Source organism: Sminthopsis crassicaudata, chromosome 2, assembly GCF_048593235.1.
Source record: "Sminthopsis crassicaudata isolate SCR6 chromosome 2, ASM4859323v1, whole genome shotgun sequence".
NCBI lineage: Eukaryota > Metazoa > Chordata > Mammalia > Dasyuromorphia > Dasyuridae > Sminthopsis > Sminthopsis crassicaudata.
In genome coordinates, this window is record NC_133618.1 from 207,590,882 (window position 1) to 207,613,649 (window position 22,768).

The following is a 22,768-nucleotide window of genomic DNA, read 5'->3' on the forward strand; positions in this document are numbered from 1 at the left end:
TTTGTTCTTTGAGGTGATGGTAATGATGATGATGCTTTTTAATCCATACCACTAGTATATCTTTATCCTACAGATGAGGAAACTGAAGCCCAGAGGAATTAAAGAGACTTGTCTATGACCTCACAGTTTAAAGTCAGTATCATTCAAATTGAGATCTTTTGAGACAGGGTACTTGTTTCACTGGGGCTACTCAAATTCCCAAAATTAAGAGGAAAAGGGACAAAACTATGATTGCAAGTTGGGTGCGGTGACCCATGTCTACAATCTCAATGTCTAGCTGGAAGCTAGAACTGGCAGGTTTCTTGAGCTCAGGAGTTTGAGCTTCAGCAGGATGAGCTGATTTGGAGTCAGCACTAAGTTTGACATCAGAAGGAGCTGCCTAAGGGATAAAACGGCTCAGGTTAGAAATTCAGCAAATCAAAGCTCCTAGGATGATATATATATACATGTGTGCATATATGTATATACACACATATACATATACATATACATATATACATACAGCACATATGTGCACAATACACACATTAATGTACAGAATAACAGGCACCCAGGAATTAATAAACATGCATAACATGAGGCACATATAATACACATGTGTACAACATATATACACATGTATACATCTGCACATATGTATGTATGCATATGAGGGTTTGGTGTCTAAATGGTAATTATGGTCTTGATCATTGTATTGAGTAGTTTCAGGTAATCTTAGGGCTAATTACTTTATTTTATGGTCTTATTCCTCAATGTAGAAGGTCTATAAATTCTACGCTTTGCTTACTCAGAAGGGTTCATATCCTAGGGAAAAAAAAAAGGTCATATACAGATCCAACTCAAAGGATTCTGATCAATAAATCAGAATGTCAATTTATTCATTGACTGCAGTGGTCACCAAGTGGACTTCCTCCCTCCCCCCTCTCTCCTCATATTCTCAGTATATTTGTCCATTATTCCCCCTCTTCTCCCAATAAAAATCTTAGGGAAATTTGAATTACAATGGACGAAATGTTAGAACAGAGAAATTCAGAAATGTGGAAACTGAGGTTCAGAAGGGTTGTTATTTGTGATGTCAGATTTCTGTCTGGGTGAATGTAGACTAAAAAAGTGAGAAGGTGGCTCTAAAGTATGGTAACCTGATGCTAAGTCTTCTCCTGGTTGGATAGCCACCTGGTAACTAGGCCAAACAGGTGTTTCAGTTAGCCAGGGTACCTTCTTCCTTGGCTAACACTAGAACCTTAATGACAAATTTTTAACCTAATCAATTCTTTTGCCCAATCTTCAAGCTAACACTCAAAACCTCCTCAAAATGACCTCCTTCTGTTCTTACCTTCTGTTCAGGATGTTTACACTAATCTCAGTAGTATTCTATGTCTTGATGTAGCATTTAAAAGATTTGAAGTCCTTTCTAGTCCATCTCCCTCACTGTACTGATAAAGAAACTGAGGTCAAGCCTGGGTAAGTGATTTGTTCAAGATTAAACAAATAATAGTCTGAGACTTGAATCCAGATCACTGCTTCCTAGGAATTGCTATATGGATTGTGGAGTTGGGGAGAGAATAGGGCTGTACCCTATGGCTACAAGGCCGAGATCCTGGGACACCAAAATAAGGCTACTCTAGCTATGCTGTTTCAGTGGGGGAGAGAAAGAGCTCACACAACTAGATGATAGCTTTATTTTTTAACTAATTAATCTTATTAAATAGATTCTAAGCCACTAATGAGCTATCAGAATGTGCTAAAAGAATGTATTCAGTACTAAATTCATCACCCAAAACATAGCATTTTCACTCTTTCTCTTATTGTTTGCTTGCATTTTTGTTTTCCTTCTCAGGATTTTTTTCATATACTTTAACATATTTAACATGTATTGGACTACCCACCATCTAGGGGAGGGAGTGGGGGGAAGGAGGGGAAAATTTGGAATAGAAAGTTTTGCAAAGGTCAATGCTGAAAAAATGACCCATGCATGTTTTCTAAATAAAAAATATTTTTTAAAAAGTATTGCAAAATACCCTTTGACCCAGCATTGCTGTTATTGGGATTATATCCCAAAGAAATACTAAAGAGCAGAAAGGGACCTGTATGTGCCAAAATGTTTGTGGCAGCTCTTTTTGTTGTTGCTAGAAACTGGAAGTTGAATGGATGTCCATCCATTGGAGAATGGTTGGGTAAATTGTGGTATATGAAGGTTATGGAATATTATTGCTCTGTAAGAAATGACCAGCAGGAGGAATATAGAGAGGCCTGGAGAGACTTAAATCAACTGTTGCTGAGTGAAATGAGCAGAACCAGAAGATCACTGTACACTTCAACAACAATACTGTATGAGGATGTATTCTAATGGAAGTGGAAATCTTCAACATAAAGAAGATCCAACTCACTTCCAGTTGATCAATGATGGACAGAAATAACTACACCCAGAGAAGGAACACTGGGAAGCGAATGTAAATTGTTAGCACTACTGTCTATCTACCCAGGTTACTTATACCTTCGGAAGCTAATAATTAATGTGCAGCAAGAAAATGGTATTTACACACATATATTGTATCTAGGTTACATTGTAACATGTGTAAAATGTATGAGATTACCTGCCATCGGGGGGAGGGAGCAGAGGGAGGGAGGGGATAATTTGGAAAAATGAATTAAAAAAATTTAAAAAAAAGTATTGCAAAAAAAAAAAAATTCATCACCCAAGGACAAATCCCTATTTCTCTGTTTTAGTTTATTTCTGGCTAATCTGTTGGCTTATACTAATTTTAATTTTTAAAAGATTATTTTATTTTGTCATATTTATTTATATCATTTCCATTTAAAAATCATCTTCATTTTCAAATGCTTCTTTTTTATCCTAAGCAGAGAGCAATTCAAACAAATAATTTTAAAAACAGGAAAAACAGGAAAGCCAATTTTTAAAACTAACCAAATCATCAAGTCAGCCTAACAGTACATGTAATATTCCCTACCCATAGTTCCCTACATCTGTAAAGAAGGAACTATTCTCTCATCTTTTCATTAGGACAAAGCGTGGTGCTTAAATTAATTTTAAAAAGCAACGAGATCTTGGGGATAGTTTCCCTTTCCCCAGTTCCTGACATTCAGGGTGTTTTCTGCAGACACCTCTGTCCACTGTTACACCCTACCTGGTGGGGAAAGGAGGGACTGAGTCAGATTCCATGGTTAGATGATCGGAGTGCCTGAAGATTCCCCACACTTGATGCACTCTCTTTGACCTGAATTTAATCTTGTTTTCCCTGTGAGACTAGGGATTAATTTGTCCTGCCAAGTGACCAAATGAGTGATGCATTTTTCTTTCTCAACAAGGGCCTGGCTCTAATGGGGTATTATAAATCTCAGTCTATGCTGACAGCATGTGTCAAAGTGAAGCAGCCGGCTTAGGTCACTGCTGAGCTGGTCTGAATGCCCAGTCATGGCAGGATCAGCCTGATTCATGCCTAGAGAAAGTCAAGATGGTCTCTTTGAGAGGGCCTGCATAACAATACTTCGCATGGAGTTGTCTAAACTTCTAAATGGCGGGGCACAAATGTCGTCTATCCCCTGAAACGTGATGGCAAGCTCGCAGGCTTCCAGGCCTGTTAGGACATAGGGGAGGGAAAAGCTTACATCTAGACTGGTCTTTTGGTGGGCTTCTCAAATAAGAACCAGTGCAGTTCAGGTACACCGGCTGCTTATGGAATAATAGATAAAGAGAGCTAAAAGAGACACCTTGGAGGTCATCCAGTCTAACCCCTTCATTTTATAGACAAGGGAACTGACCATTAGTGGGATTCAGTGACTTGTCCAGGATTACTCAGAGGGTAAGTGTCAGTCAGGATCTGAATCCAGGTGTTCCTGATTCCAAGCACAAATGGTCATCCTACTGTAGATATCTAGGTGGGACTTAGATAGGAGATTGGATCCAGAGACAGGAAGTTCTGAAATCAAAACCCACATTCTTGCTATGTGGCTCCAGGCAAATTTCTTCTTTGGGGGGGTGTGATTTTTTTTGAGGCAATTGAGTTAAGTGACTAGCTCTACTATATCATGTTGCCTTTGCTTGTTCTTCACACAGCAAGCTGACTCAATGATTTTGCACAGATATCCCCCATTTCTGGAACTCCCTCCCTATTCACTTCTGCTTCTCGCAAGATGGAGCTGGTCAGTCACTTCCTTAAGACCTTTCCTGCCCCCCCCCCAGATGCTAGTGTTTTGCCCTCTAGATTTTCCTTGTATCTGCTTTCCCTGTGCTTTGTTTATAGAATATGAGCTTATTATGGACTATTTGCTTTTTTTTTTTTTTTTGTATCACCATTGACTGCCACGTGTTTAGTATATAGTAGACACCAAATTAATGTTTGCAATTAATTTCAGCATTGGATAGTTCTACTATACTCAGTAAAATGTTTATTTTGTAGTTTTTTCTGCTTTATCCTTCATACTGTAGGTGTTGAAAACTATCTAAAGTTTAATTGTGAAATGAAGAGGCTCAGTGAAAGGGATAATCATGGTGACCTAGCTTTTTAGCTTGAGTCCTGGAGCAAGTGAAGCTCCTTGTGCTCAAAGGCTTAATGGAATCAGCAAATAAGGGACAAAAGTGAATTGTCTATTTGGGGGGCAGACATTGAGCCCCTCCATCAGGCCGATTTCTCCTTTAAACACAGGAAGGCATGAATAGATGATTGATTTTTAAAAATTGGGGAATTTTAGTGGCCTGAAAACTCAGTATTAGTCTGCAGCGTAATATGATAGGGAGGAGAAAGATTATGTTTTATTTAGCAGTGAGATGCAAAGTGCTCAGGCACTTAGGGGTAGGATGGTGAGGCTTCTTATTGGGGAACACTCCCCATTTGTTAACCTGGACAAACAAGTGAGTTGGATTTAAGTGAGGGAGGCGGTGCAAAATCACCTGTCCCACTTTCCTCTCAGAGCCACCTGGGCCCGGGGGCCAGACAGAGATCAGGAATAGAGACGGGCCTGGATGGAAACCTTGACCTTTTTTGCCTTAGCAAATAGCCATTCATCCGAGGTGTGAACATAGCTTTATAGGTCTCTTTCCGCAAGGCCCCAGAATGGTAAAGAAATCACACTGAAGGGACAGGAATGTTTAGCTAGAGAAAAGAAGCCTTTTGTCTGGTTCTACATAGGGGGAGGAGGCACAAAGGGCTGGAATATTGTGTTCAGCTCAGTACAAGGAAATGCTTCTCAGCAATGAGAATTCTCCCAAAGCAGAATGGGCTACATGCAGAGGGAGTGGGTGCCCCCTCACTGGAGGCTTTTAAGTAACGGCTGGGATGACTCCTTGTGGGGATGAAGGGCTTCCTTTTTCAGACAGGAAGTCCTTTTTAAACTCTGGGGTTTCATGATTTGTGACAGAGATCAGATGGTGTCTGATCTCTCTGAAAGGTTTCTGGAGAGGAAGCCCTGATGAAGGGAATGCCTTTAACTCTGAAATGGTTTCTTAATTCACAGGGATTTTTCTACCTCTTCAGGTGAAGGAGAACTAATGTCCATCCTTCATGGAGGCAGTACAAGAAAGAAGCCTGTGTTTCTCCTTCCCCCTCATGGCCCAGATTTGGGGTAAGACATGGTTGGGAACTTACATTCTCCTGAGAAGGTGATAGTATTCCTGGGGGCAGAAATTAGGGCTTGTGGTTCTATATCCCCATTGCACTTGTTACAATAGGCCGCACGCAGAAGGGAATCAATAAACAACTTCTGACTGACTGAATGAATGTGTCTTACCTCCGGATGGTCCTTAGGAGGGTAGACCTGGCTTCATTGTGGAAGGTGATAATGATGCTGGTTGGAGGAAGGTCGGGACCATAGTGCAAAGTTGCACATCTGGGGAGAAAAAAGAAACAATAGTCCTTCATTCAGCTAAGTGGTGCGGTGGGTGGAGTGCCCGCTATGAAGACAGAAAGACAGGAGTTCAAATCTGGCCTCAGACACTTACCAGACGGCCAAATCACAACCTTGTCTCAGTTTCCTCATCTGCAAAATGCACCTGTCTTATAGGGGCGTTGGGCAGATCCCATGAGATAACAACACGGAGTGCTTAAAAGAGTCTCTGGAACATAGTAGTTTTTTTTTTTTTAATATAAAAGCTTATTCCCATTCTTTATTAAAAAATGATGCAACTGGAACAATAGTGTGGTTAATTGGCCTTTCTAGGTGCAATGGTGACTGATGATAGTTCTCAGGGTAGAAGTGGAAAGGCAGGAGAGAGAAGGAATAGACATGCAGTAGGAAAGAAACCTGCCAAAGGGAAGATGAAGCTTCCAGGAAACACAGAGCCAAGTGGCTCGGCACTTAAAGCATTATCTCTAGAGTCTGCTCTGGCAGGTGGAGTGGCAGTACAAGTCCCCTAGAAGAGATAGTAAGAAAATGCACTTTCTTTCATTCTTTGGAAAGGTGAGGGGGGACTACAGGTGCAGAAGGCAATATATACCATCAGGCCTGGCTGATAATGCATGGTTTTGCAAAAAAAAAAAAAATCTCTTCTTTGTTACATAGAATGAGTCCCCAAGTAAGGGAAATAGGAGAGACATATTCATAAATGAAGGTGATATAAAAGTAAGATATCAATAAATATATTAATTTTAAAAAAGAAAGTATAAAAGGGATTGGACTATATCAGGGATTCTTCACCTGAGGTCTATGAACTTTTTGAAAATAACTATTTCAATAGAATTGGTTTCCTTAGTATTTTATATTATTCCTTTCAATATAATTGGTTTTCTTTGTGTTTTATTTTATACACTTAAAAACATAATTATGAGAAGCCTAAATATATTAATTTTTTAAAAGGAATAAAGTTTTAAAATAATTGAACTACTTTAGGATTCTTAACCTGGGATCCATGAACTTTTTTTTGATAACTATATTTCATATATATATGAAATATATATATGAAATATAGTATATATATATATTGTATATATATATATATACTATATATATATATATTTCATATATATATATCTGTTTAAAGAATTTCATATCAGCACTGCAATGGAAGATGGGAAAAGAATACCTGGAAGAACCTAAATATTCAACAATGGTTGAATAAATTTGGGCAAAATAAATTTAAAGGGACGCTATAATGAAATTGAGATTGTCAAATATGAACAATATATAAAAATAGAAAAAGGCCTTTATGAAATAATGCAGAGTGAATAAAGGTCCAAAGAAGAAAATACACACTCATTTTGATTAATAAGAAGAAAAGTAAAGAATGAAGATTTACACAGAAGAATCTTAGACGTAGTAACTGAGAAGTTTAGATATTTTATGAGACATTTCCTGTTTAATTGATAGCATTGATGATCAATATTTTACATAATAAATAGTAATTTAAAAAATCAACCAGAAGCATCATGGTATACTGGATTTGGAGTAGGGTTAAAAGCTGGATTTGAATATTATAAGTGCAAATACTTATAATCTTTGTGACTGGACAAGGTACCTCACACCAAGGTACCTCAATTTCCTTATCTGGAGGACATAGTGTCTCAGTTTCTGTTCTAAATCTATAATCCTCAATAAGCTACCAAGGTGCCAAGACTACAATGATAAAAGTAAAACCCTTACTCTTCCTACATCCTAATAGGAAAGATGCTATGTACACATATAAATATATTCAGGATAAATAAAAAAAGAAGTGAATAGAAACCTAGCCTCAAAACTGATAACAGCTGGGTTTGAGTTCCTCTACTACAGAATAGCGGTGTAATCCTGAACTATCCTTTACCCTCTTAAAATTCTCGGCAAATCTAGATCGATTACAAAGAAAATGACGGTCTATATTGGTTTAAAATGAAAAGAACACAACATCCATTGGAAGTTTCCCATACCAATGAAGGCATAGGTCCTTATAACCCAAATAAATACAAATAAGTTTTGGATAGAATAACCTAGCAGCTGGAGGGACCTTCATGGGGAACTGGAGCTCGAGCTAAATCTTAAATAAAAATTAATAAGGTATCCCAAGAGGTAGAGGAGGGAGATCATGCTGGACAGCAAGGAAAACAGCTGGCCAGAGCAAAAGCAGCAAGTCCAGAATCTTTGTGTGTACAGATGGCCATTATTGTTGGAAGGGAAAGTCTAGTCTAGTCATGAAGAGTTTTAAAGATGGGTAGTGGAGTTTATATGTAGAAGCAGGAAGGAGTTATTTTTGTTAGTTTTTCATTTAAGAAGGGAGTGATATGACCAAATCTTAGCTTTAGAAATATCTCTTGGACTTATGAGGAAAGATTCTGTCTATATCCAGAGAAAGAACTGTTGGAGCCTAAATGAAGACTGAAGGATTCTCTTTGTTTACTTTCTTTATTTTTCTTGTTTTGGTTTGTTTTTTGGTTTGAATTTTCTTTTACAGCATGATCACATGGATGTGTGTTTTGCATGACTACACATGTATAACCTATGTAAAATGGCTTACCTTCTCAAAGTGGGGGGAGAGGATTTGAAGCTCAAGATTTGAAAAAAAAAGGTTAACTGTTTTTAAATATAATTGTTTTTGTTATATTAACATTCACATCATCATCAGTTATATTACTAATTAGCTAATTAATTGCATTGGCTAAATATTAACTAATATACATTAGTATATTACATTAATAATATTCAAATAAATATTAAAAGCAAAAAATTTCAATTCAGAGTCCATTGATCATTCCATTGTACTGGCACGTGATGGGCAGACATGTATTTGTGTGCATGTGTGTTTAAACCAAGCTATCTCTTCTTCTATTCAAGACAACATTATGCACATGGAATTGGAGATGCTTTGCTTCAAAGCTTGCTCCACATTTGCATTTGTAGACTTGCAGGAAATGTATAAAGGCTCAGCAAGGCTCCTGGCAGGCTTCCTCTTAAATCATTCTAAACATATGAGTGCCTTGTCTTGTTCTACCCAGTGGCCATTAGTCTCCTAGGTTTAAATTGCATTGTCTCTACCTTCCATCTGGTGAAAGAAGAAAAAGGAATATTATATGTATATTTTGAATGTTTCAATCTCTTCTCTGCCAAACCCCCTCAAGCTTTTTTTCTTCCTCTTCAGATTCTTTTGTTGAATATGACTCTTTTCTAGGAATATAAATGTTTTACAAAAATGTTATAGTCAACCTAATGCACCATCCAAACCCTTCACTTATAGAAGAGGAAACTGAGCAACAGAAATTTGAACTGACTTGTCCATGATTGCATCAGGGTAGCAGCAGAACAGAGATATGAACCAAGGTTTTCTAAAATTTCTGGAACATGAAGTAAGATGTTCTTTCAGGGAAAGAACAGATGAGTAGAAATATGTATAGAATGATTTTACACACACACGTGTGTGTAAATATGTATATATACAAATATATGTTTATATACACAAATTTATATTTAATGGTAGCCATCTTGAGAGAGGTAAGAAAGAGGGAAGAAGAAAAAAATAAGCTTACATGATAATTTTAATATACTTAAAAGGAATAGCAACTTTATTTACATATTAGATTTGCAGTTTAATGGGCAATCATTTTTTGTTTTCCTATTCTACTATGTTATGGAAGTGCTTGTTTTATTTCTCAAATTCAGAAAAACACACATACATACAAAAGTTCCATATTCTTTCATAATGTCTCTCTTTGAGCTAATGATAACTGACATTTATACTGACATTTATATAGCACTTTGAAATCTACAAAGTACTCTGACCCCCTCCTAATTTTCTTGTCTTATTACACCTTATTCCTCTCCACAAACTCTCACTCCATCTCCCAAATCCAAGTATGAAAACTTCTCTCTCCTCATCTTAGTCTTCCTGGCACCAGGTCCAACTGAAATCCCACCTTCTGTAAGAAGCCTTCTCATTCCTGTTAATGCTAATGTCTCCCTTCTATTAATTAGCTCCAATTTATCCAGTGTGTGTATTGTTTGTACACAGTTGTCGCATGTTGCCCCCCTCATTGGATTGTGAGTTGTTTCTTGCTTTTCTTTATATCCCCACTGCTTAGCATAGTGGCCTGTCAATGGGACACAGAAGTATGAATACTTTTGAACCAGCCATACCCACTGCTAGGTGGATAACCCAGGGAGATCCAAAAAGGGGAAAGGACCGATTTATAAAAATATTTATAGCAATTCTTTTTGTGTGACTAAGAATTGGAAATCAAAGGAATACCCACCAATTGGAGAATGACTAAACATGTGGTACGTGATTGTAATGGAATATTACTGCACTATAAGAAATGACATGCAGGATGATTCCAGAAAGGCCTGGAAAGATTTACATGAAATGATACACAGTGAAGTGGACGGAACCAGGCGAATGCCGTACACAGTTACAGCAATATTGTTTGAAGAAGAATTGTGAATAACAGCTATTCTCAGTAATAAAATATTCCAAGACAAATCCAAAGGACTAATGATGAAACATACGCTCTGCCTCTGGAGAAAGAATTAATGCTGTCTGAATGCAGACTGAAGCATGCTACTTTTCCCTTCCTTTAATTTTCCCCTTTTATTGGAGTCTTCTTGTACAAAATGACTAATATGGAACTGTTATATATAACTACGTATGTGTACATATATATATATATATATATATATATATATATATGTATATATATATATATATATATATATATATATATATATATATACCTATATCTGATTGCTTACCATTTCAGAGCAGGGGAGGGGAGGGAGGGGGGATAAAATTTAAAACTTAAAACTTTAAATAAAAATGTTTTTTAAATGTGGCCTGAATGGATCTGTTCCTGTTTGAGACTACTGCAATAAATGATTACCCTAATCCTATACATTATGTCTTCTAGTATGATTCTAGCCTTCTTGGTCCAGCATCCCTGTGCTATGTCGTGATTCTCGTCCAGTAGGACCCACAAATTGTTTTCAGACAAATTGCTAGTTGGCCATACCTCTCTCCTCTTATATTTATGAAGTGATTTTTAAAAATCCAAGGGTAAGATCATATTTATTAATTCCATATTATTAAATTACCTAATGTCCTCACCTACAAAGACTTTTTTGAGTCCTGACACTATCATCTAGTACATTATCTAACCTTTACAACTTTTGTGAGCTACAAGTTGTAAATGTGTTATGTTTTTTTTCCTAAGACATTAACGAAAACATTAAATAACACAGAGCCCAACAAAGTTCCCTGGGATATTGTAGCCACTAAAGATTTCCTTCCAAGCTCACACTGAATTATCACTGATCTTCTTTGGTCCAGAAATTTTATTTGTTCGAAATCTACCTAATGGATGTACCAAAAATTTCAGTGCAGTTTTAAGCTGTTATAGGTTGTAAAACCTGGATGACCTAGAATACATTTTACAAAGTTTTCTAGAAAATAATGAGACATTTGCTAAATGTTGTACTAAAATCTAGATAAACTATATCTGTAGCATTCCCCTGATCCAATAGTCCAATAATCCTGTCAAAAAAGAGAATGAGGTTAGTTTAACATGACCAATTTTTGAAGCCATCTGGCTCTTTTGTGATTCTCATTTCCTTTCCTAGTTTTTCAAGCTATCCTGATAATATGTCCTCGAAATCTGCCAGGAATCAAGGTTAACTTAGAAGTCACTACCTCAGAGTTGCAGACTTTATTCTCTCCCCTTTAATAAAAATCATACCATTTGGAGATGCCTTTCTCATTCTTCCTACTCTTTCACTCTGATAATTCTTGCACTACACAAGTATTTATTTTCCTCAAGGCAGGTACCTTGAGCTCATCAAAGGCAGCTCGATACTCTCTTATTCTCTCTTTGGTAATGTGGAAAGAGGGATGGATTTGGTATCACATGGCCTGGGTTCAAATCCCAGCTCTCCCATTTACATTGTGTTTGACCTTTAGCAAAGTGCTTAACTACCCTCAAACTCAGTTTCCTCAACTGTAAAATGAAGGGATTGGACCAGATGGCCCCCAATGTCCCTGTGTTCCTATGAACTTCTTTTTTTTTGCTCTGGGTCCAGTGTTTCTGGGAGTCAAAAAGACCAGTTTAGAGAACCTCTTAACAGGGATTAACACTTAACACTGGAAGATATTTTTCCTTGGAAGAGAAATTGAAGCAAAAGAAGGACTGAGCTTTTCTATATTCTCTCTAACATCACTTAGTATTGTTCATCCACCCAGAGTGTGCTATTTTTTCTTTGATCATACTCTTTCTGTAATATAGCTAAAACAAAAAAACCCTACCTTAATGTTTTCCCCAGCATGTTTCACCAGCCTCAGTTCATTCCATGCTTTCAAACTACTGATACCTTTTGACAAGAATCTACTACTGTATTCATCTCCCATGACTTGCCCTTGATTTCATAGTTTTTGGTGTCTTTTTATTTTAGACTAGATCTTCCTATCTCATTTGCTAGAAGTGCATAGGTATTGGGCAAAGAGGGATTGGGGAGAAGGAGGTGCTCATTCTTCTCTTTGGATTGGTTGGTCCCTCTTTAGGCATCCAGGTGGGCCCATGCTCAAGGCCTCACACTATTAATTAGGGAGGGCATCCAATTGGCTCAGAACTCCTGAGCTCATGGGCTCTAGCAATAGTAATAATGACAGGAGAGCTCTTAGCCCTCCTTAGTTTAAACTGGCTAATGACTTCCCTGTCCATCCACACTGGTATTTTTAGACAACCTCTTTTTTCTTCCTAATTTAAATAATTTTGTTTTGTCTTTGGAATTTTGTCCTCAAAAACTTCTCTTCAGTCTGGATTGATTTCTGGGGAATTTTAGTCCAACTTTTCTTACTTTGCTTTCTGAAATCTTACTTTTTAAATAGGTTTTTTCCCAACTGAGATTACTTGCCTGATTATGTCTGGCTTTCCTCACTTCTATTCCAAATGTGAAGAGATAAAAGTAATTTTGCCCCAATATTCCCAATATTTTTGCCCCAGTGACTCTTTAGGTACAGAATGGAGCTTTTCCTTTTTGATCCCTCTAATTTTTGAAAGATGAACCATTCCTTAAGCCAAGTTAAAGAAAAAAAAAAGTTTTGGCTTTGGCAAGGAGAGCTCTTTTATCTGCTGATACCTAACTTCCTGAAGCCTCCCCTCAAGGCTATCTTATATCTCTGTGTAAGGCCTGTGTTCTGTTTCTCAAACTCATCTCTTTCCTTTTTTCTGTTCAAGAAGTCTATAGTAAGCTTTTCTGTTTTTGCCTTTATAACCACCAAAATGTTTTCTGCCATATTTCTCCTTTTGGTAATGTAGCTCTTACATCTTTTAAATGTCCGAAGCCACTCCTGACCTAAAATGTTCTTTTGGATAAGGTATACCTTCAAGATTCCTGAGCTATATAATACTCATGTGGCAATCACCTTCAATTTCCTCAGCTTGGTAAAACTAAGGAGTTGGATGTGAGCCTGTAAAGTTGATTCAAGTTCTATGATTTCACCAATTTTATGATACTTAGGAAATCGAATTTGCCTCTTTTTGTTAGGACCTCTCTATTTGTGCATTTTCGGATGCCATGACTTTGCTGCTAGTCCTGTTTCCTTTTCTTTCCCTTTCCCTTCCTTCCTTTCCCTTCCTTTTCCTGTTATTTGTTTTATCTTGGTATTGCTCCTGTGATTTTCTGAGAGTTGCTATTGTTGCCTTCTTACAGTGCAGTTATTTTCTCTGGTAGCTAGCTAGTTTGGTGGGTAAGTTCTATCTCCCTATTCTTTTTCAGGTAAAAGTCCTTTGTGACTAGTCACTTCTTCCTTGAAGGCCTTGCATAACAGGAGAAAAAACATTCTAAATTTGTGGAAAAACCTGGTAGAATAAAGCAGCTCCAGAAGGTAGTCTGGTGACTGCACTGCGGGGGGCTCTATTTCTCTCTCATCATTTCTTGGAGAGAACACAACTGGACCTCGCTAGTGCCTCTCACCTTGGGACCAGCAGCCTTTGTCTGCTGGCCCGAGTCCCCGCCTCTAGAACCAGCTGCTCCTCCTGGGCCAAAAGAAAGATGTTTTCCCCTTTTTATTCCCAAGCACTTGAAAACACTCCAGAAGCAGTATCAATGCTGAATTTTCCTCTATAAGTTTACTCTCCTTTTTTGGTAGACACTTGAAGTTTAAAGTAAGAAAGAGGAAATTATGAGGATAAATTTTCCTCTTGAAAATAATCTTAACTAAGCGGAAGAGAGAGGATTCTCCAGCTGAATGGCCTGCTGCATCGAGCCATGGCATGACTGCCAAGATTGTAACAAAAGCACTTACATTTAGACAGAAGAGAAGAGCCCTGAGTGGAAGCACAGGAAGAAAGCCGTCAGAGAGCAGCTTTCCATGTCTTACTTTGTCACTTTCCTCAGTGCTGGGGGCCTTTTCAGCCTAGAACACCCTTCTCCTACAGATGACTGACTCTCAGGGCATCTGTTCTGCAGAAGGACCCATCATTTGCCCTTCCTGGCTCACAGTTTCCTTCCCCAGCTTTTTCTCAGTTCTGTTTTGAGTCATCTTCTCCTAGAACATAAGCTCTTTAATGTATTGTTCAGTCCTTTCAGTCGTGTCTGACTCTTCATGACCCCATGTGGGGTTTTCTTGGGAGAGAGATTGGAGCCATTTGCCATATCCTTCTCCAGCTCCTTTTACAGGTGGGGAAACTGAGGCAGCCAGGGATAAGGGACTTGCCCAGAGTCACACAGCTAGGAAGTGGATTTGAGTTCTGGGTATCTTCAGAACCAGCGGTCTCCATCAGCTGTATCACCCAGCTGCTCTAGAAGCTCTTTGAAGGAAGCGATTACCTTTCCTTTTGCTTATATGTGTATCCCCAATACTTAGCAGGTTTGCAAGTTCCTAATAAATGCTTGCTGGACTCAACATCATCAGCATCAAAAATAAGGCCGTTTCATTTTATAGATAAACTGAGATCAGAGATATTGACACTTAGACAGCATCACATAAGTAACAATTAGCTAAGTCACAATTTCAACCCAGGTCCCCAGACTCTGAATTCAGTGTTATTTCTACCACACAGGAGGGTTAGATTTTAATTTTACCTCTGACATATGTGAGGTATGTTATCTTGGACAAGTCACTTCACTTAGGCAGCATGTTATAATGGAAAGAGCACTAGCTCTCGGTCAGAGGCTTGGGTTTGAATCCTGTCTCTGAATGACTTTAGGCAAACAATCTCTTCCAATCTCCGTGCCTTAGTTTCCTAATCCACAAAACATAGCTATTGGTCTAAGTCTAGAGCTCTGAATTCTGGATGTCCTGTAAGTCAGTTCTGCATCTGCAAAATGGAGATAACACTCACACTATCCACCTCCCAGGATTGTTGTGAAGAAAGGACTCAATAATCTTTAAGATGCTCTATAATTGTGCAGGATTATTTCTTGGTGGGAGGAGTTTGAATTCAAGAATACAACAGGGACACTGACCTTAGAAAGGAGAGAAGGAAAAGGATGGGAGTGAGGCTTTCCCATCAATTACAGAAGGGTCTGGTCCAAACTGAGCCCAGAGTCCTTATTTCTAGTAGGAGCAATTGACATATAATCAGTTCCCACAAGGCACAGGCTCTTAAGTGGGTAATTTCCTAAATAGAGAAGCCTATTATGCTTTGTAGGTACTCTCCTCCTTTTTCTCTTTTTTCTAAGAAGTGTATCTTCATTTGTCCCTGGACACTGAATTGCTCTCTCTTCCCAAATTGGATATCCCAGGGAGCTGACAGTCCCTCATGTGACAGCAGCTCCCTAAGGACCACATCAGCGTGATCATGACATTGACTCTCGGCAAGGTTGATCCTCGGCAGAATTGTAAATTTTTCCTAGTTCAGCACAGGATTTGTGCCCAAGGGGACTCACATCTCTGAGAGATGCTGGTCCTCTACAGCCAGAAAAACCAGAAGGCTTGTCTCAGCCAGGACCCAGGACATTCACCAAAGACCCTGAGCTGATCTCCCAGAGATCCCAAAAGGGGCAATGGTTAAAGACTGGGGGCCAAGGGCAACCTCTCCTGTTTGGCATCTGTCTCTTGCTAGGCTTACATGCTCTATGTGCACTGCCCATTCTACTCAGCCCCTGCCAGGAGCACTTGCCCTCACTTTGCCTTCCTAGAATTTCTCTTCTTTCAGGAGATAGCTCAGCCGCAAATATCCATATGGAGCCTTTCCTGATCCTTTCTCCCCTCTCCCCAACAACTGTTAGGATCCTTCTCTCCCAAACTACCTTCTATTTAGTTACCTTCTATTTATACCCTTTATATTTGTTTAGTAAAGTTTATATGAGCTACTGGATAGCAAAGAACAGGGTCTGGAGTCAGGAACTCATCTTTCTGAATCCAAATCTGGTTTTAGAGACTCCTTAGTTGTGTGACCCTGAGCAAGGCACTCAGCCCTCCCTCAGTTTCCTCATCTGTAAAATGAGCTGGAAAAGGAAATGATAAAGCATTTCAGAACCTTTGCCTAGAAAAATCCAATGGGATCATGAAGAGTCAGGCAGGATTGAAACAACTTAACAGCAACAAATCAGTTTATATAAGAATTTATTTTCTGTAGGAAAACATAAGTTCCTTGAGAATCTGGTTTATTTCATTCATTGTATTTGCAATAATGTGCCATCACAGTAGCTGGTATTTAATAAATGTCCACTGAATGATTCAATAATAATAGCCTAGCTATGTGCCACGCACTGTACTAAGTGCTTTACAATTATCATTTCAATTTCTCTTCACAACCACACTCTGAGATAGGTGATATTATTATCCCCATTTTACAGATGAAGAAATTGAGGCAAAGAATATAAGTGTCAAAAGCCAGACTGAACTTGAGTCTTTGTGCCCTTTCTTTGCTGAGTCACCAATAGCCTCCTAAGTGCTCTCTCTGGTTCCAGCACATATCTGGCTCCTTCTCCCAGATTCTCTCTCTCCATGACTTTTCCAAAGTCCATCTTCGACAGGAGGCCTTTCCTTGCCCACTTCCCACTCACCTCAGTCCCCTTCCCCTGGGCCTGCCATCCATTCCACACTGTATCTTGTGTGTACATATTTATTTGCATGCTGTCTCCCTCATCAGAATGCAAGCCCCTTGAGGGCAGGGACCCTGTTTTTGTCTTTCTCTGTATCCCCAGCACTTGGCACACAATAAACCATAATAAATATACATTGCCTGCCTGCCTGGCTGATTTCACTAGTTTTTCCCTTTGCCAATCTACCCATCACAAAACCATATTTTTCTAAAAAAAAAAAAAAAAAAAAAAAAGAAGCAGGATAGGTGCTTGAATTCCTTCTCTTTCTATAAATGGCTAGGCCACAAAGCAATCAAAGTCCCTTTAAGCATATTACACGTAGGTATATGCTTTGAATGAGGCTTTTCTTTGACCCAAGTTGAGAAATGAGCAATTAATTTATATGATCCCAGCTGTAAGACAGGATTAGCAGGCCTAGTGCTAAATCTCTGTCTCTCCCTAGGCTATTTATAAATACCTTCTGGTCCCAAGATCATTCCTCTGCTCTAAGCCCTTCTATCTTCTCTGATTGTGCCATTGGGGGAGAGAAGCACATTCTCACTAATGAAGGTCTCCTGCAGCTCCATTCCACCCAGCCACCTGGCACCCCTGCCCACTGAGGCCGCCCAGGACTGACTGCCTTCACTGCAAGAAGACTCTTTCTAACCCGGCTGGTGCAATGAAACATCAGCTAAAAAAAGTATTCCATTCAGCATGTCCAGGATTATTCTGTGTGACAATTACATCTGGGGTAATTTCAATTTAATACCTCACTGCAAGTGAAAATTGCAGCCTGCAGCCTGAAAATTTCTATAATAATGAAAATAAACCCACTAAGTGTGGCTGGTGCCACCAGGGGCTAACTCTGGGTAAATGTTTCCTGCTTCTTGCTGGTTTAGGGGTCAGCCGCTCATGTGGGCTTGCAGGGGGGAGATGGAGGTGGGGAGAGGGAAGATTACAAGGGGAAACAATAGAGGTTTGGGAATAGGAAAGCTGTGTTTACTTGCTCAATCCTGGACCAATGAGAGCCAACAAAGCCTCCTCTCCCTAGTCGGCCATTGGAAATATATTGTTCCAGGCCAGAAACAATCAGAAAAGAACTTTAAAAGTGGTCCAGAGGGTTTTACAAAAAGAAAATGGTCATAAAGGTATCATTGGACTTTGCTTTCAACTCCTAGTCCCAAATCACAGATGAGGTTCAGATTGGGAGCATAAAGTGAGAAGGCTGAGAAGGGAGAGGATGCTGACAGAAGGAAGCGATGAGAATCACTGGGAGAAGAAAAGCTGCTGAGCCGAGCACTGGACAGTGAAAGGTCCCCTCCTGCCCCAACTGGATCCAGCCCAAGCACTTAGTCTTTCCTTAAGTTGTAAGCACCAGCTCCCATTTCTGCAGTACTTTAAGGCAACCAATCATATCTCATACATGATAACCCTGTAGATTCCACTTTGATCCTTACAGCCCTAAGAGGTTGGGACCATGGATATTATTGTATTTATATTAGAGGGGCAAAGGATTAAGGAAAATACATTTGCCCAAAGGTTTTTGGATATTTTAGAAGTCTGGGTATGTGCTGGGTATGATGAAGGGTAATTCCCTTCATCAATTCAGATCTGTAATTTATAGTCTGAAAGGATTACCTAGGGCACTGGGAATTTAACGGACTTGTCCATATTCATACAGGTGTTGGTGCCGGAGGTGAAATGTGAAGGTCTTTCTGTTGCCAGGGCTTCTTGTCTATGCATCAGGCCACACAGCCTCTCAGCTAATGACATTTAACATTATGTGGTTACTGTCATATGTTTGGAGTGGAAAAAGACAAAAGTTCATTGAGTTTGAGCCTGTGGCTCTACAAATCTTCAGATTCCAAATCCTGTGTTTCTGCCTCCTAACCTCTCGGAGCCTCTTGGGAGCCTTGGAAAGGAAAAAAGGGGTCACCCCCACTCACCAAAGAAAAACCTGGGGCCTAAAAATGGAGAAGGACCAGCTGGGGAGGTTCATAGAAGGACCAGAGGAAGCAGTCAGTGGAGAGGTGATCCAGAACAAGTTACTACTTAATCTGTGTCTCTTTTCTCATCTCTAAAATGGGGAGCATAATAACATCTATCTTCCAGGATTGTTTTGGAACAATCATTTGGATCAAATAAGATCATTGTAAATCCTTAGCATTAACATAAATATTATATGTTAGTTAACAACTTAGAACAGACCCTAAGGCCCCGAGTTTCTGTGTAGGGGACCTATTCTAAGCTTTTAGGTTGTGGGAGGCCTTGGATTCCGAGTAGAATAAAGGTTGGGTAGGAGGAGGGAGGAAGAAATGAATTCTGGGGTGAGACTCCAGGAAGAGGAGATGTCCTCGGAAGGAGATTGCTCTGTGGACGGCCCGCTGTCCACATGGGAGCCACGACGAGTTGTGCACCAGTCCCCAATAGGGGAAGCAGGATAATCATCCCTGTCTGGAAAGGAAGGCAACCACACAGACAGAAGTGGGGGCCTCTCTGTTTCTGTACAAACAAGCCGGAGCGTGGGGAGATCAGCGGCAGGCAGCGCTGCTCGTTGGCATGGCAAGGGGAGAAAATGAGTTGTAATTAGGAAAGTGAGACTCGGCTGATTCTGAGAGCTGACTGGGATGTTAACGCAGGAAGCCCGGGCCCTCTCTCTGCTTCCTGCCAAGTCCTTGGCCCTAGACGGAGTGGAACTTCCCAGAGGGACATGGAATAGCTTCCAAGACTATCACCTCTCTAATTCATTACCTGCAAGAGGATAGAAATGAGTTCTAATTCAGTGGGCCTTGGTAATATATATTCTTCAGGGACCACTGACTGGGGAAGGATAAGTACACTGAGCCAATTCTTTGCCTAAAGGTTCTTGAGGTCAGGAACCATGTCTTTTTTTAATAATTTCCGCGGCACTTAATACCATGCTGAGCACATTAATTACAATTATAATTATTGGTTTAGTCCTGTGATTTCATTAGTATTAGCAACCCCCAGTGAAGAAACTCTCTCTACCAGAGTAAATTAGTAGCTGTTCTGCATATTGGAAATGCTCATAAATCTCTCGCCTTTCTTAGGGTCACACAGCTAGTATCTTAAAGGCAGGATTTAATTATTGCTTCTCATGCTTACTCTAGGTGGGACATTGGAAAAGTTACCTTTTGGGGTTTCAGTTTTTTCCTCTGTAAATGAGAGGAGGAATAAAGATGTATCAAGCACCTACTATGTCCCAGGTATTGTGCTATTTTTTTAGTCTTATTTGACTTTCACAACAACCCTGGGAAATAGATGTCATTGTGATCCCTATTGGACAGCTTAGAAAATTGAGACAATCAGAAATTGTTACTTACTCAGGTCACATATTTAGTAAATGTCTGAGTTCAGATTCGAACCCAAGCCTTCCTTTAGGTCCAATATTCCCACCATCTCACTAGCTAACTGTCTACTAAGCTTACTGAACCATTTCTATCGTCCTATCTGTTGAAGAGCTGGGCATTAAAGCCTTATTCCGGACAATAACAATGACAGTTCACAGCAATAATGATAATAATTCACATAATGTTTTGAGGTTTGCACACAACAATCTTTGAGGTAGGTGCTATTGTTATTATTCCTGTTTTACAGATGAGGTAAAAAAGGCTCAGAATATCAGGATTTGAATCACTGAGAGTCCATGATACAGTGAGAAAATATAGAGAGAGAGACGTCATTTATTCCTATGTCAAGTCCACAAGGTCCAATCCTTTAAGACTTAAGCCTTGCTTTCTTGCTTTGGGGATGGGGGCTGGGAGAATCCAGGGGACTATGACTGGCCCATTATCAAAGTAACTCCTATGGATATCCCTGGGAATTATCCACAGCACAGCTGAGGCCTGTAGCCTGGGCAGGATGGACAGTGACCAGCTTGTCTCTAATCATTACAGGAATTATCTCGGAACATAGGCCCAGAAGTAAAGAAGAACTAGAATTGGAAATGGAAAACATCAAGACTGAAAGGCATTGGGAAAATCTTCAAAGCTCAAATCCATAAGGCTCGCTGCACTCTGACAGTATCTTTTTTATGGGAATCTAAAAGATTAATCAAACAGCTAGATATATTAATGGCACAGAGGAAGAAGGAGAAGGCTGCCAGCCTTGTGATCTGACATCTGCATGCTGAACATCAGAGAATCATAGGCTTGAGAGCCCAGGGGGAGCTCAGCCATCATTTGCCTCAACTCCCTGATTTTACAGATGAGGAAACTGAGGCCCAAAGACATGTTTTCAGTTCATTAAAAATTCAATGGCCTTTCCTATGGAGAAAAAAAAGGAAGTTGAAAAAATCCAAACAGCCCTCCAGAAGCATTCAGGAAGAAAACACAGCTGTATTTAAAACCAGACTCCCAGGACCATGTGCCCTGATTGGCAAAGCAGATCATGAATAATTCAGGTTCCTCTGATCTGTTTTTGCTTTTTATTTTTTTATTTTTTATTTTTAAGAGGTTCAAGTTAGATTGGGACCAAAAGTACTTCCTGGATTGTCAAACTCTAGAGAGGAAAAAAAATCAAAGACTTAGTACCTGTCACACGCATATATATGCGGGACTTTTTTTTCACATCTCCTGTTAGAGAGAATTATGTTACTGATGGTCTCTGGCTTGAAAATCTCCCCAGCTATTGCTAAAAAAGACTCCTTTCCCTGCCTCCTACCCCCAACTTCCACTATGTGCACGGGAATCTGTAATATCTTTCCTATAGTCATTTCACGTGTGAAATGACTATGACTATTAATTATTACAGTAATGAGTAAATACATCCTTGGTTACTTACATCCAGGAAGTCACAAATACCTCTGAGTCAGAGAGAACATCATGTCAAAGGGGAGCTCCTGCATATGAACCCACAGCAGAGGCCAATTGGAAACAAAGGGGTTGCTTTTCTCCAACTTCCTACTTCACCCATTTATTTCCCCTGGCTCTTGCTGAAAAGGTTGGAGCCTTCAAGTAGGGCAAGGGGATCAGACAGGTACAAAGAAAGGCCTTGAGAGGTGACAAACCCATACATGCCCCCATAGCATTCACTGAAGAGGTGAGGACTGAGAATAATATTAGAGGAAGTCAATCTCAAAGGCAATATTAGGTAAAGGGAATGAGGTGCTGTTCATTTAGACCAGCATTTTTTAACCTGGAGGTCATGAAATTTTTTTGAGATTTTGATAATTGTATTTAAATATAGTTTCTTTTATAATTCTATGTATTTCCCTTTATGCATTTAAACCTTTAATTCTGAGTAAGGGTATACAGGCATCAGACTGTGCCAAAAGATCCATGACACAAGAAAGGTTGCAAATCTCTGCTCGAAACTGCTGTATTATTTCTGGAAACATCATGACCAAAATTCGCCCTATGGCTTTACTCATACCCATGACTTTCACAAACCAAAATAAAATTCTCATATGTGTTGTCTACTCTTATTAGAAAGTAAACTCCCTGAGAACAGTGACTCTTGTATTTGTATGCCCAGCTCTTAGCTGAGAAAGAATCACCTTTACTCATTCATTTTTATATTTTCTTATTGTAAGTTACCTAGGCAAAGTGCTAAGGTTTTCTTAGATCCATCCATCCATCCTCTCTCTCTCTCTCTCTCTCTCTCTCTCTCTCTCGGCTCTCTCTCTCTCTCTCTCTCTCTCTCTTTCTTTCTCTCTCTCTTCTCTCCTCTCTCTCTCTCTCTCTCTGTCTCTCTCTCTCTCTCTCCTCTCTCTCTCTCTCTCTCTCTCTCTCTCTCTCTCTCGCTCTCTCTCGTCTCTCTCTCTTCTCTCTCTCTTTCTCTCTCTCTCTCTCTCTCTCTCTCTCTCTCTCTT

General features: G+C 39.5%; 1 protein-coding gene across 2 annotated transcripts in view; it reads right to left on the bottom strand.

Annotated features, from left to right (window-relative positions):
* GALNT14 (polypeptide N-acetylgalactosaminyltransferase 14) overlaps nt 1-22,768 on the bottom strand; it is a 295,893-nt gene that overhangs the window by 80,190 nt on the left and 192,935 nt on the right. For both annotated transcript variants that reach the window (XM_074288126.1, XM_074288127.1), the window contains exon 3: nt 5,746-5,844. In XM_074288126.1, the coding sequence (XP_074144227.1) occupies nt 5,746-5,844 (99 nt within the window). The remainder of the gene's footprint in view (nt 1-5,745; nt 5,845-22,768) is intronic.